This window comes from Pelophylax lessonae, assembly GCF_965119305.1.
Source record: "Pelophylax lessonae genome assembly, chromosome: 2".
Classification (NCBI taxonomy): domain Eukaryota; kingdom Metazoa; phylum Chordata; class Amphibia; order Anura; family Ranidae; genus Pelophylax; species Pelophylax lessonae.
This window is the reverse complement of record NC_138769.1, coordinates 452,345,533-452,359,183: the sequence shown is the minus strand read 5'-3', so window position 1 is coordinate 452,359,183 and position 13,651 is coordinate 452,345,533. Positions and strand designations below refer to the sequence as shown.

Below are 13,651 nucleotides of genomic sequence, written 5' to 3'. Positions count from 1 at the left end.
CTTTACAACCACTTTAAGATTACACAAATTGCATCATTGATTTCTACTTGTGCTTGACAAGTGTTTTTTTTTTTTTTTCATTTTTTTATCTGCTTAAGAGAGAGCTTTCTGCAAAGTAAAGGATTAATATTTTCCCTTTCTGCTACCCGATGGCTGTAGCAGCTCCAATGGCTTAAACCCCTTTAGTACACTTTTGGGTGTGTTGCATGCTGGTCCTATGATCAGGTCTTCAGCTCATACTTCCCTGCTGTGTCCTTTTAGCTCCTGTTCACACCTGAGCTTTTTTCAGGTTGTAAAACGCTCATCTCTGAAGTCACAAAATGCCCAACAAGCAAAATTCTATTTGTTTCAATGGGCCCTGTTCACATACGTGCGTTTTGTCGCCTGAAGCTCAAAAGGGTAAATGAGCTTTTTTTTTTTTTTTTTTTGGTAGATTATAATCGTTTTTGTTAGATGCCTGCCTCCAAACCTGCGAAAAATGCCTGAAAAACGCCCAGGTGTGAATGGAACCTCAGTGATGTAAGAATCTTAGGAAAAGAGTCTAATGTAAGGGTCTTGGGTCCTTAGCGTGCAGAGGGGGTTTCTGATGCTGCAGATTGTTTAGCTGATGGAGCTCTTGAATGCAGTGGGTTTTGGTGGTCGGAAGGGCAAGTAATAACCTAAAGAGGGAGAGTAAATTTAGCAGATTTAAAAAAAGTGACACCCTTTTTAATGTCTGCCACCTTTTTTTGCTTGTCATTTTGATGTGCGTTATCCTTCTTAGTATTTTCGGTTAATTTTTTTTTTTTTTCCATTTTCTTTGAAAAGCTGCGTCATACGCATGTACAAGACAGTGAAGCTGGTGGGATCACTCAGCAAATTGGAGCAACAAATGTCCCTCTGGATGCTCTAAAGGAACAGACTAAAATGGTCAAAAATGTAAGTATCGCTTTGGTATAAGACATGGATTTGTTAGTGGTTGCATTCTTAAGCTGGATACACACTATCCAACTTTTGTGGTTAGATTTCCCTTTTCTGTGTAGTGCAAGGGCCTGCCAGATTGCATACAAATTGAAAGTGTTCAGGTTTGACCTCATATTATATGGTTTTGGTAAATCCAAAGGAAAAAGTCTTCAGAAAATCTTATAGTGTGTATGGCCCATTATTCTCTGACGCTGACTAGATTTGAGGCAAAAGTAACGCCTTGGAGTATAAGCCTTTTTCTGACATTTGTTGCTTGCCTTGTTGCTTGCAAGTTAAAATCAGTATTTTTTGCTAGAAAATTAATTAGAACCCCCAAACATTTTATTTATATATTTATTTTTTAAACAGAGACCCTAGAGAATAAAATGGCGATCGTTGCAATATTTTATGTCACACGATATTTGCGCAGCAGTCTTTTAAATGCAATTTTTGGTAAGAAATCCACTTTCTTGAATTAAAAAAAAAAAACAAAATGGTAAAGTTAGCCCAATTTTTTTGGTATAATTTGAAACATAATGCTACCCGAGTAAATAGATGCCTAACATTTCATGCTTTAAAATTATGCACCCTCGTGGAATGGTCACAAACGACGGTACTTAAAAATCTCCATAGGTGATGCTTTAAAACATTTTTAATGTTTACCTGTCTAGAGCTAGAGGAGTTAATGCTGGAATTATTGCTCTTGCTGTAACGATCGTGGCGATACCTCACGTGTGGTTTGAACACGTTAACATATGCGGGCACGACTTGGGTATGCGTTCACTTCTGCGCACGAGCACGGAGGGACAGGACGCTTTCAATTATTTTTTTTCCCTTAATTTTATTTTTACACTATTTAAAAAAATTTCTATTGCTGTCACAAGGAATGGAAACATCCCTTGTGATAGTATTAGGCAGTGACAGGTGCTCTTTACGGAGGGATCTGGGGTCTAAAAGACCCCAAATCCCTCCTTTGCACTTAAAAGCATTCAAAATGCCAAGTTTGGCTGTTTTGAATGTTGTCTTTTTTTTTTTTTAAATCTGGCGCCTTTAAGGCTCCAGTACTCGGAAGTGATGTCATGACATCGCTTCCGGGTTTTTACATCGGAGACCCGATCAGAGCCGAATCTGGTTTTGTTTCTTCGGGCCAGCCGCGGACGTGCCTGCTGGTCTCCCGGGGGGGACTTAGGGGAAAGCTGACTGTCGGCTCTAAACAACGATACTGGGGTGATGCCGAGAGTCCGGAGTCCGAGGCTGCATATTTGCGTTCTGTCGGCGTTAAGGGGGGACTTGCAAGAAAGCCGACTGTCGGCTCTAAACAATGATATTGGGGTGATGCCTCTAGTCCGAGGTCCGAGAGTCCGGAGTCCAAGGCTGCATATTTGCATTCTGTCGGCGTTAAGGGGTTAAAGTCTTAAAGATTACGACATAAATCAGAGACTTTCAATACATACAAACATAATTATAGTGTTACACCTGCACATTTCCTGGTCAGTAGTCCATTCTGCTGAAGTGGAGCTTGCCTTTCTGAACATATTGGGAGACATTTCAGGACTTTGCTATGCAGTGAATCTGCACTTTTTTTAAAAGTTTTTTTTTGGATGATTTATATCGAAGTGGCTAGGAACATTTTGAGACTGGATATTGTTGGCAGTGGTGGAGAGGTTACTTATGATATTGATGTGTTTTATCAGATGTTTTTATCAGTGTGCTCATAGTTGTTGATATTTAATTCAGTTTGACAGGGAGAACATAAAAATTCCAGGAATGCTGATCATTGACACTCCCGGTCACGAGTCTTTCAGGTATTTCTTAGTATACTCTTAGTAGCCATTTAAAAATAAATCTTTACCATGTAGTTCAGTATGTTCTTGTAATAATGACCTTGATGCTGCTTATGTATTTGGAACTTATCTGTTTGGGATAGGTTTAAATCAATCCTTTGCTTTGGCCAAACAGGAACAGCAACAGTTTTACTTACCTACTGCCCTCTTGGATTTGTAATTGGGGTTGTAACAAACAAAAGGAACTGGTTTCTCTCATGTGCCATTCACTCCACCCCAGTAGCTGCTTATGCTTACCTTTCCTTTTCTACTCCACCACTCTGCTTACAGGAGAAGAAGCCCTGTGTAAGCTCCAAGTCACCCTGATTAAAAATTATACAGGGTTAAAGAATAAATAAGCCAAACATTTTATATTCCTGATATGTGCCTGAAAATACCTGGTGTTCTGGCCAGGCCCTCTGCTTTCCTGTCAATAACTGACCACACTAGACATGTGAGCACATGGTGGTCAGTTTCCTGGCTGTGCTGGGATATCGGCCTGCTTCTCTCCAATAATCAGACTTATGCTAAGGGCACACACACACACACACACGCTCACACACACATTCATTGGCAAGACCAGTGTACTGATGTTTCTCATCCTCCAGCTCTCACATAATGAACAAAGATTGTGATCATTTAAAAAAAAAAGAGGGGGAAAAAGGTATTTATAATTTTTTTTATAGCTATACACAAATGTGTTGCCCTTCATTTCTATTTTAAACGGAATGGGTTGTTTTACAAGGTGAGTGTTTACACATACTTTAGGCACTCTCTTCCCACCACTACGTGACAGCGTTGGTGATTGAATGTTTAGGTACCTAGCACTACATTGTAGGAGGAAGGTGAGCAAGTCACATGTCCACACAGCGTATTTCTCTTTGCTTTGGGTAACTTTACGAGCGCTGTGGGAGCGATGGAAAAGTAAGTATAAACCAACTTGGGGAGGATGGAGGAGTGCAGTTAAGAAAACCTGCTGCTTTGCCTTGCTTGACCAAAGCACAGGTCCCTGCAGCTAAACGTTCATGAGAGTTATATCTTCATGGTAAAATGTATAACATAGTTGCGTTGTGTGTGAATGTTTGCTGATCTTGCTGAGAAAATGTGGTGACCATTCCTTTCCTGAGTATAGTTTTCTAATTATTATTCCCTAGTAACCTGAGGAACCGTGGAAGCTCACTGTGTGATATTGCCATCCTTGTGGTAGATATCATGCATGGGCTGGAGCCACAGACCATTGAATCTTTAAATTTACTGAAGAATAAGAAGTGTCCTTTCATCGTGGCTTTAAACAAAGTAAGGACTATTCTTATGTTTTTTTTATTTCTGTCTGTTTGATATAAAGTATGTCTATATACTTGTTGATATAAAACAAAATTATAATTACTCTGCCCTTGTGCGTTGAATGCCCTCAGGTTGACAGATTATATGACTGGAAGAAGAGTCCAGAGACTGATGTTGCTGCCACATTAAAGAAACAAAAGAAAAATACAAAAGATGAGTTTGAAGAGCGTACCAAGGCCATCATTGTTGAATTTGCACAACAGGTAACAACTTCTCTGCTTTACAGAGTTTATGAAAATGATCTAGCTGTTTTTCTTGGTAATACATTTGCATGCACAAGTGATGCTATGTAGCTAGGTTATAAATATAGCCTCATATCTTTTTGTCATTGTGTTTTAATGAAGGGCTTGAACGCAGCTTTGTTTTTTGAGAATAAAGACCCCCGCACGTTTGTGTCTCTGGTTCCTACCTCTGCTCATACTGGAGATGGTATGGGGAATCTGATCCACCTTCTGGTGGAGCTCACACAGACCATGCTTAGTAAAAGACTGGCTCATTCAGAAGAGCTGAGAGCCCAAGTAATGGAGGTAAGGGGCACATAAAATTATACCATGGTTCCTCACATTGCTTTTTTTTTTCCCCACTGAATGATTTATTTCACTCTTTCTCCAGGTTAAAGCGTTGCCAGGCATGGGGACAACCATTGATGTCATCCTTATCAATGGTCGACTAAAAGAAGGTGACACTGTTATTATTCCAGGTGTGGAGGGGCCAATTGTAACACAAATCCGTGGTCTTCTTCTGCCTCCTCCAATGAAAGAGTTGCGAGTAAAGGTAAACTGTCTGAGATCTTTGCTTTGGTCAGTTCTAGATTTTTCCTGTAATTAAGTGGGTACAGTAAACCCCCCTCCATTGCGGGGGTTACATTCCGGACCCAGCCGCGAAAAGTGAAAATCCGCGAAATAGAAAAACCCTATTAAAATGCATTGTAGGCATGTTTTTTTTACTGTCACTGTACGTGTAAAAGCATTTTAAGGTCTTTAAACACACTTTTAAAACAATAGAAACTCATTTCAACACATAAAAGATACTTAGAGACATAGCAAGAGCTATGAAAAACACAAAAATATTTCATTTTTAATGATTTATATAGTAAAATAACATTACAAAAAAAAACGCAAAAACTGAACCGCGATGGAGCGGGGGTTTACTGTAATGCAATGAGTGTAGCTAAAACTTTTCCTTCCCACATTTAGAATCAATATGAGAAACATAAAGAAGTGCCGGCAGCTCAGGGAGTGAAGATCCTCGGTAAGGACTTGGAGAAAGCATTGGCTGGTTTACCGCTGTTGGTTGCTCACAAGGAAGATGAAATCCCAGTGCTGAGAGTAAGTTGTAAATTACATTTTTTTAAATATACAGTTAACCGATGTGGGTTGCCTGGCATCTCATATTGATTCAATTTATATTTCTGCTTATTTTTTAGGATGAGCTCATCCATGAGTTGAAACAGACTTTAAATGCCATCAAGTTGGAAGAAAAAGGTGTTTATGTGCAAGCATCTACACTGGGCTCTTTGGAGGCCCTGCTTGAATTTCTGAAGACCTCAGAAGTGCCAGTAAGTGTCACATCTTTTTATTCCTTACATGACTGTTATTTTAGTCTGATGAGAGTTTAGTGAATTGATTTAATTATAGTTGGTTTATATACTTGTCTATAGTAAGCTTTTTGGCCCATTTTACGTTTCTGTCGGATGCATTTGTTTTAAATATTTTCTTGTATCTTTCCTTGCTTCCTTGAGGTGCTCAAAAATTCTGTTACAGTCTTGTTATTCTGCCATGCACAGGTGGTTAGGACATTGGCAGATTAGCTCTGAATCTCTGCCTTGTCTGCGGTCTGCATTGTTTCAGGGGCACAATCATCCTCCTTCCTTTGTGTCAAGGCAGGAATTCTTTGCAACCATTTCTGGACTGTGAGATCAACTCTCTGGAGTTCTCACAAGACATTGCTTGGGATGCAGATGTGTGGGCACTCTTCTTTCCATCCTCCACTTTTGCTGGAGGATGAGACCTAGGATGAAGAAAGAGGAGGAGAAATAAGTGGAATCCCTTGAGGATCAGGAATCTTCTGTAGATATATCCTCTCAGGAGGAATCTCTGGGTCCAGGTTTGTCTCAGACACATAGGCCACAGTGAGCTTCCTGACAGTTGCAACACACTGAACCTAAAGTGATAATAAAAACTAAAACTTAAAAAAAAAAAAAAAAATGTTTACTAGCCGTCTGTGTCTAATGATATTGCACAAAGCGGTCCCCTGCCTCCTTCCGAGTGCATCCCTAGCAAGCAGGTGCGCTCCTGAGTCAGGCTGTGTGCATCCATAGATGCACAGACCGTGGCCCAGTCATATCCCCTGCTTCCACAGGATTTGACTGACAGCAGCAGGGTCCTATGGTTCCAGCTGCCTCAGTCCCTGTGACCAGAGGAAGAGGGGAGAGAAGAGATGCAGCATTGCACACTTCTCTCAGTGTATCTGGTGAATCCTGGAAGAGAGCAGGGCTGCAGCCAGGGCCAACGCTGGAGAGGAAGTGGAAGTGCAGAAAAAGTAGCGGAACTGTTTTTACCTTAATACATTAAGGTAAAAAACATTTTGACTTTCTAACCACTTTAAGTTGCTGCTTCCTGAATCTTCTTTTCCAAAATTGCCTGGTGTTGTGTCCTGGTGGCTGCCAAAAAAATTTCAAAGCCTTTTCAGTCCACTCTCACTTGCAGGAAATGTACTTATGTTGATTAGACTAACCCGGAGAAGGTTTTTTTGTCACCAAAATAGTTTGCTCATCCGTATTCCATGGAGGGAGAATTCTCCAAAAATTTGGCGTTTGCTGTCTGTTAACAAGAACCCAGTGGATAATGTCCCAGTCACTACATTTGCAACGAATTAGAGGTAGCCCTCTTTAAGGTGTAATTCTCTCCAGTGTAGTGGCTCTGCACCCGGCAGTGGCTGCTGTAGGAGCGTGCCAAGACTAAGGTTTGGGTAAAGCAGATGGTCCAATCCAGAGAATCTGATCCGGAAGATCCGGCCCTATCACAGCTACTGGATGATTTTCTGAGAGTGTCTCAGGTGCCTTGGAGGATCCCATAAAGCCGCTTGCATAAGTGGGGCACTATGTCTGTCCACATGAGAAGGATCCTGTGGCTTAAGTGTTGGTTTACAGAACATCTCTATAAGAAGTGGGGAAGAGTACTCTCTCACCTCTGAGGAAGATGAAGGATACAGCGCAGAAGCTGGTAATGCCTTCAGAGTCCGAGAGGACTTTCATATGCAACCAGTCCTCGGCCTCCAAATAAAGGCCCGCATTCCAATTTCATAAGAATTAAAGCCCCCAAGCCCTCCAGTCACTGGAGCCACATCCTCCTCTCTGTGTAGGGATGCCCCCACTCAATGGCATTTGTGGCTGTTTGGATTGAGGAGATCTGGGTCTGCAGCATGGTATCCAGAAGATACAAGTTGGAATTTAGCTGCTTTTCCCCTTCTCACTTTATCCGACCTTAAGTTCCATGAAAATGAGTCTTTTTCAATGTGGCCCTAGAAAATTTGGTTAATCTGGGATTTCCTGGCATCATTCGAAACTAAGGATGCCAACCTACACATCCAGTCCCGCCATCAGTTTCTGCACTTGCAGTGGAGGATCACCAATAACAACCTTTTTGTATTTATCCTTTGGCCTGCCCACAGGGTGTTACCTGCAGCTCTGCAGTTGCTTAGAACCTGAGGTTTTCCCACAATGGGATAGCTGGATGACGTGCTCCTATGAGAGCAATTGAATGGAAGACTGATGAAAAAATGTCCAGATAACAGAACAAGCACTGGAGAGGTTTGGCTGGGTGTGAAACCATCTGAAGTCGGCCTTAGTGCCAACCCAACTCCTTGAATATTTCAAGTTTAATCTTGATTATGTCTCAGATAGGGTTACTGCTGCTGCAGGGAAAGTGCTAGTCTCTTTGAGCCCAGGTGGAGTCTCTAAGGACATTGGATGGTTCCTCAATTTGAACATGCGTGAAAGTGCTGGGGAAGATGGTAGTTGCCTTCGAGGCAGTCCCCTGTGCACAGTTTCACTGCAGAGCTCTGCAGCTTAATGTCCTCACACTATGGCACAAGAATTGGGAGTCCCTGGATCATCCAATGCATCTGACTTATAAGATCAGAGCATTTCTGGAATGGTGGAAATCCGTGCTGATGTTTGAGGTAGGTTAATCCTTCCTTCCAATGAAGTGAAATGTCTTGATGGCGGATGCCAGCCAGTCAGGGAAGTGTTCTAGAGAACCTCTTGGTCCAGGGAATGTATTTCTCAGAGGAGCAGAAGTTGCTGATCCAACATGCTTTGGGCGGTTCAGCTGGCCCTCTCACGCTGGTCAGTCTGCCTTTTAAGGGTATGGTGACATATATCAACAGTCAAGGAGGAACTAGAAGTCACTCTCCTTAGGAAGAAGCAGACCTGATCTTTTCTTGTACATAACTTCATGTTCTGGCCCTTTCAGCAGGCGGACTTTAACTGTCAGCAGCTGAATTTGGGGAAAGGAGCTCATCTCTGAGGTATTCGAAGAGATTTGCTGTGGAAGGCGATGTTGGATGTGGATTTCTGGGTGTCCAGTTTCAACAACAAACTGAACAAATTTGTGTACTGCACCATGAATCTTCTGGCCATTGGGGTGGATGCACTGGTGACTTCTGGAATCTGTTTTCTCTGATCCATGGCTTATACAAGATACATTTGGAGAGCCTTCTGGTAATCTTAATTGCTGTGGCCTGGCCAAGAAGAACATGGTATGCAAATGTATACGTCTTGGCAACCGAGCTGCAGACTCGTCCCAAATCAGCTAGGCCTGTTGTCTCATGTTTCTGATATTCCATCTTGCCTGACAGGCATTGGCTTTGACAGCGTCCTGAGAGACCGGAACATTTAAGGCTCTGTGATTCCTACGCTTCTCAGGACTAGAAAGCAACCTCCAGGAAGGTGTACCATAGTACTTGGAAAACGTACTATTCATGTGCAATTTATAAGTTACATCCCTAACAGTGTGTAGTGAAGTTGATTCTATATTTTCTCCAGTCTGGTCTGGAGATGTCCTTGGCTTTGACTACCATCAGGAGATACATCTCAGCCTTGGCTATGTTTTTTTGAGACCTGTTGTCTCATTCCTTCCCAAACTTCACTTGGATTATTCTTCTTGTGTGAGCTTCTCTGTCTGTGGGACCTTAACTTGGTCTTGCTGTCTTCTTGCTTTGAATCACTCTGAAAGAATCCCTTGCGATTCCTATGCGCAGGAGCGTCAAGTGTTTTGGCTCACAATGTCTCAGAGTAGGATGCGCTTTCCTGTAAGGAACCATATACATGGTTCTTTATCAAGATACTGGTGTTGAGGCCTCAATCCTCTCTCTCATCTAAGGTGGTTTCCTAATTTCACTTGAAACTTCTTAACCACTTGCCGACCGCTGCAAGAACATATACTGCGGCGGTCAGCCCTGTGCAGGCAAAGTGACGTATGGGTACGTCACTCGCCCGCGAGCCAATAGGGGGCGGGCTTCCGCCCCCGCTCGCTCATGGGCATACCCGCGCGAGTGACCGGCGGTTCCGATGTCCGCCGGTCACTCGCAATCTCCCGCTGGAGAGGGAGAAAGGCAGGCGGCTGATGTAAACAAAGCCGCCTGTCATTCTCCCTGATGTAACAGCAGAGATCATACGATCCTGCTATGTATCCCTTTACAGTTAGAAGCACGCCCCTAGGGAGTCTAATAAAGTTAACCCCTTCCCTGCCAGTGTCATTTTTACAGTAACAGTGCATATGTATAGCACTGATTACTGTAGTAATGTCACTGGTCCCCCCCAAAAGTGTCAAAAATGTCAGTCAAGGGTCCGATCTGTCCGCTGCAAAGTCGCAGTCCCACAAAAAAATTGCAGATCGCCGCCATTACTAGTTAAAAAAAAAAAACAATAAAAATGACATAAATCTTTCCCGTAGTTAGTAAACGCAATAACTTTTGCGCAAACCAATCAAAATATGCTTATTGCGATTTTTTTTTTTTTTCACCAAAAAATATGTAGCGGAAAACAAATTGGCCTAAAATGTTAAATTTTGATTTTTAAATTTTTTTTTTAGGGGGAATTTCATATAGAAAAATATGAAAAATATTGTTATTTTTTCAAAATTGTCGCTCTTTTTTTGTTTATAGCGCAAAAAGTAAAAATCGCACAGGTGATCAAATACCACCAAAATAAAGCTCTGTTTGTGGAAAAAAAAGGACGTCAATTTCATTTGGGTACATCGTCGCACGACCGCGCAATTGTCCGTTAAAGTCACGCAGTGCCGAATCGCAAAATAGGCCCTGGTCTTCGAGCAGCCAAATCCTCCGGGACTTAAGTGGTTAAGCACCCAAAAGAGAAGGGGCTTCATACTTTGAATGTCGAAAAAAGGTGTACAAGAACGTAAAAACCTTCAGCCTTTAGAACCACTTTAAGAGGTCCTATAGGGACAACAAACAGGGAATCAGACTGTTGAAACAAAGCCATAGATTTTAGATAAATGTGAACAGCTCAAACGACATTCAAAGTATAACCAGATCAAATAAAGTAGTGCTGCTTTCACATATGCAAAAACATCTAGTAAAAAATACATAAACAGTGCTCAATAAAGTGCTAGTGCATTAAATTAAGTCCATAAGTTCCATCAAAATTGCCAGTGCTTGATGAGTCTTCTGGTGAATTCAGAGTGCCACTCCGTGCCCCCTCCTGAAATCCCCACTCCCCAACAGTATGATTCAAACCAGCATGTAAAGCCAAGTATATGAATATGACTCCCCTCCTTCTCCGATCTCCGGGTTCCCTGCAAGATGTATTTACGGAAATAATTGATAGGTTCCCATAGCGTGATGTTGTCTCATTTATTTAAAGGTTAAAAAGCAAGTACACTTACAATTTTAAAAGCAATTCCAAGCTAAATGAATGTGGTGCATGCTCCTGCAGCGTGCGTTCCAAATACCGGATCTGATGTCACTCTGTGGTCCCTCATGTTACGTGTTACGCCCCTCCCACTGGGCGTCTTCAGAAACTAGAGACACTTGTGACTCGCTCCTTCTTATACCCAAGTCCCCTCCCACTACACCCAACCTCTTCTACTACTACTACTAAGTCATTTCCTGTTTGTGGTCTGTCAACATTTCCTGTTCTCAACAGGAATTCTTGCAATCTTTGCATAAAGGTGAAGAACCTTCTGTGTGCGACCCCCCCCCCCCCCCCATCCTTATCTGAGCCCCCTCCCATCAGCGAAGTTCATGATAGCCTCGGTTGTATAAGGAACTTTCCCATCCTCCATTGGCTTTGAGACAATCACAGCCAATGAGCGGAGAACAGGGACGGGCTGAGCCATGGCTTTATATGTCTTATGGACACAGAGCTCGGGCGCTAGCACACAGCGGTGCATCCAGGGCAAGCGGCTTTATTTGGGGGCACTGCTCGAGGGGGAGGAACCAGGTGCTCTGGCAGGGGACCTGAAAAGAAGAGAATCGGGGTTGCTCCATGCAGTCATTGCACAGAGCAGTAAGTATAACATGTTTGTTGTTAAACAAGTTTTAGTATCGCTTTAAGGGTCAGGCTGCTTCTAAATTTACTATTTCGTTCATTGACGGACACAGCTCCTGAACTTCTTAACCATTGGGCTATACTCAAAATTCAAAATGACCAGCGCTATGGTTATAACTGTTAGGCGTAAGCTGCCACCAACCTACCCCTGGAGGACCGGGGGTCAAAAAATGGGTAATAGGTGTTGTTGGTGTATGGCTCTGCCTTTTCAAACTGACAATGGGTGCACTGAGAAATGCTAAATTTAGTGTTAGTTACCAATAAATATATAAACTTAGTATATTTTAAGAGAGCATACACATAAAGTAAATATAAATATATAAATATAAAGTGCACCGTGCTTTGGACCAAAATAAGAGTGCATATAGTATCTTTGTGAAGTGCTTAGTGCAAAAATTAAAACTAACCGTACCAGTGTTTTATAAACTTTATTATTGGAAAAGTGCTTATATAGTGCAAATGGTACATATAAAAGTGAAAGTTTCGTGAAGACCTCTATGTGGAGGTGCTATAAGTGCATAATATTCAAGTTCTACTCAAAAGTGTGAAAATATATGTATATGTACCCCAGGTGGGGGTTAAAATATTTGTGAAAAAAGGTATAAAGTGCTGATATTTTTCTAGCCCAATCGTGATTGGCAGTTGCCGCCGGTGTGTGGTTACCGGTTGCTGTGGGGGTGCTGATGGTGCCTATACCTGTGGCCCCCCAACAGGTATGCACTCACCCTTAAATTTCCCCTTAGAGATAGGGGTGCTGGCTGTATGTAATCACAGGTCCTGGGGCTGTCCTGGTATGGTAATGGGATCAGCTGTAGGTTCCTCCCTGGACACCTCCACATAACACCTCCACATAGAGGTCTTCACGAAACTTTCACTTTTATATGTACCATTTGCACTATATAAGCACTTTACCAATAATAAAGTTTATAAAACACTGGTACTGATAGTTTTAATTTTTACACTACTCAGCACTTCACACAGATACTATATGCACTCTTATGCTGGTCCAAAGCACGGTGCACTTTATATTTATATTTACTTTATGTGTATGCTCTCCTAAAATATACTAAGTGTATATATTTATTGGTAACTAACACTAAATATAGCATTTCTCAGTGCACCTATTGTCAGTTTGAAAAGGCAGCGCCATACACCAACAACACCTATTACCCATTGGGCTATACTGCCCCTAAAGGAGTAGGACACTAAAAGTCTGGCTACGCCAATGGGCAGTCCCAGGGGGTATACTCCCTCTCTCTGCTATAGGTATTCTAGTCAGGAGTAAGGACCTAGTTCCTTGCTGGGATCTCTGGTCCTTGCAATTTTTTCTCTTTGGATAGAATTTTTTTCTCCTGTTTTTTTTTTTTCCTGTGAGATCTACAATCAACTGCTGGACTGAGTGACGGGTTGGATAATCTAGATCCAGTGGTCACCCTAGTCTTGCCAGCGAGCGCGTGCAGGCCTCAGCTCCGCACTAGGTCGCAACATAGCCCCACCAGACGGGGGCTGGTCTGCGTGGTAAATGCCTCGCGAGGTTGCATACGACCGGGTCTCGGCCCGAGTCGCAGCATTCCTCCTGGCCCGACAGCTTCTCCATTTTGATGGGGAGGAGGTTCTGTCTGAAGCGATGCCCGTCTGGTTCCCTGGTATGGTAAGTGACTGTCCCCCCCCCTCTCCCACTGGATGGTTTTGGGGTGGACCTGGGCCCCTCCATGAGACGGTCGGACCCCTTGGTTCCCCTCCTTCCCGTTAGGCACCCCCCTCATCGGTCTAGTGGTCCCTGTGGGCCATATCGCCCCCCATTCGCCTCCCCCCCCCTCCTTTACTGATGCTGGGGCAGTTGGGTGGCCTGGTCCACCGTCTGGGGTGGTGGAAGGGTGCTGTGCTGGCAATGGGGGGGGGGGGGGGGGAAGGATGCGATCAGCTGTGGTGGGGGCTCTTACCAGAAGCCCCCCCCCCTTCCTGCTGG

General features: G+C 43.0%; 1 protein-coding gene across 2 annotated transcripts in view; it reads left to right on the top strand.

Moving 5' to 3' along the window:
* The window catches only part of EIF5B (eukaryotic translation initiation factor 5B), a 94,839-nt gene that overhangs the window by 67,187 nt on the left and 14,001 nt on the right, over positions 1-13,651 (top strand). For both annotated transcript variants that reach the window (XM_082244629.1, XM_082244628.1), the window contains 8 exons: positions 808-918; positions 2,680-2,747; positions 3,920-4,061; positions 4,181-4,312; positions 4,454-4,636; positions 4,722-4,883; positions 5,306-5,437; positions 5,536-5,667. In XM_082244629.1, the coding sequence (XP_082100755.1) occupies positions 808-918; positions 2,680-2,747; positions 3,920-4,061; positions 4,181-4,312; positions 4,454-4,636; positions 4,722-4,883; positions 5,306-5,437; positions 5,536-5,667 (1,062 nt within the window). The remainder of the gene's footprint in view (positions 1-807; positions 919-2,679; positions 2,748-3,919; positions 4,062-4,180; positions 4,313-4,453; positions 4,637-4,721; positions 4,884-5,305; positions 5,438-5,535; positions 5,668-13,651) is intronic.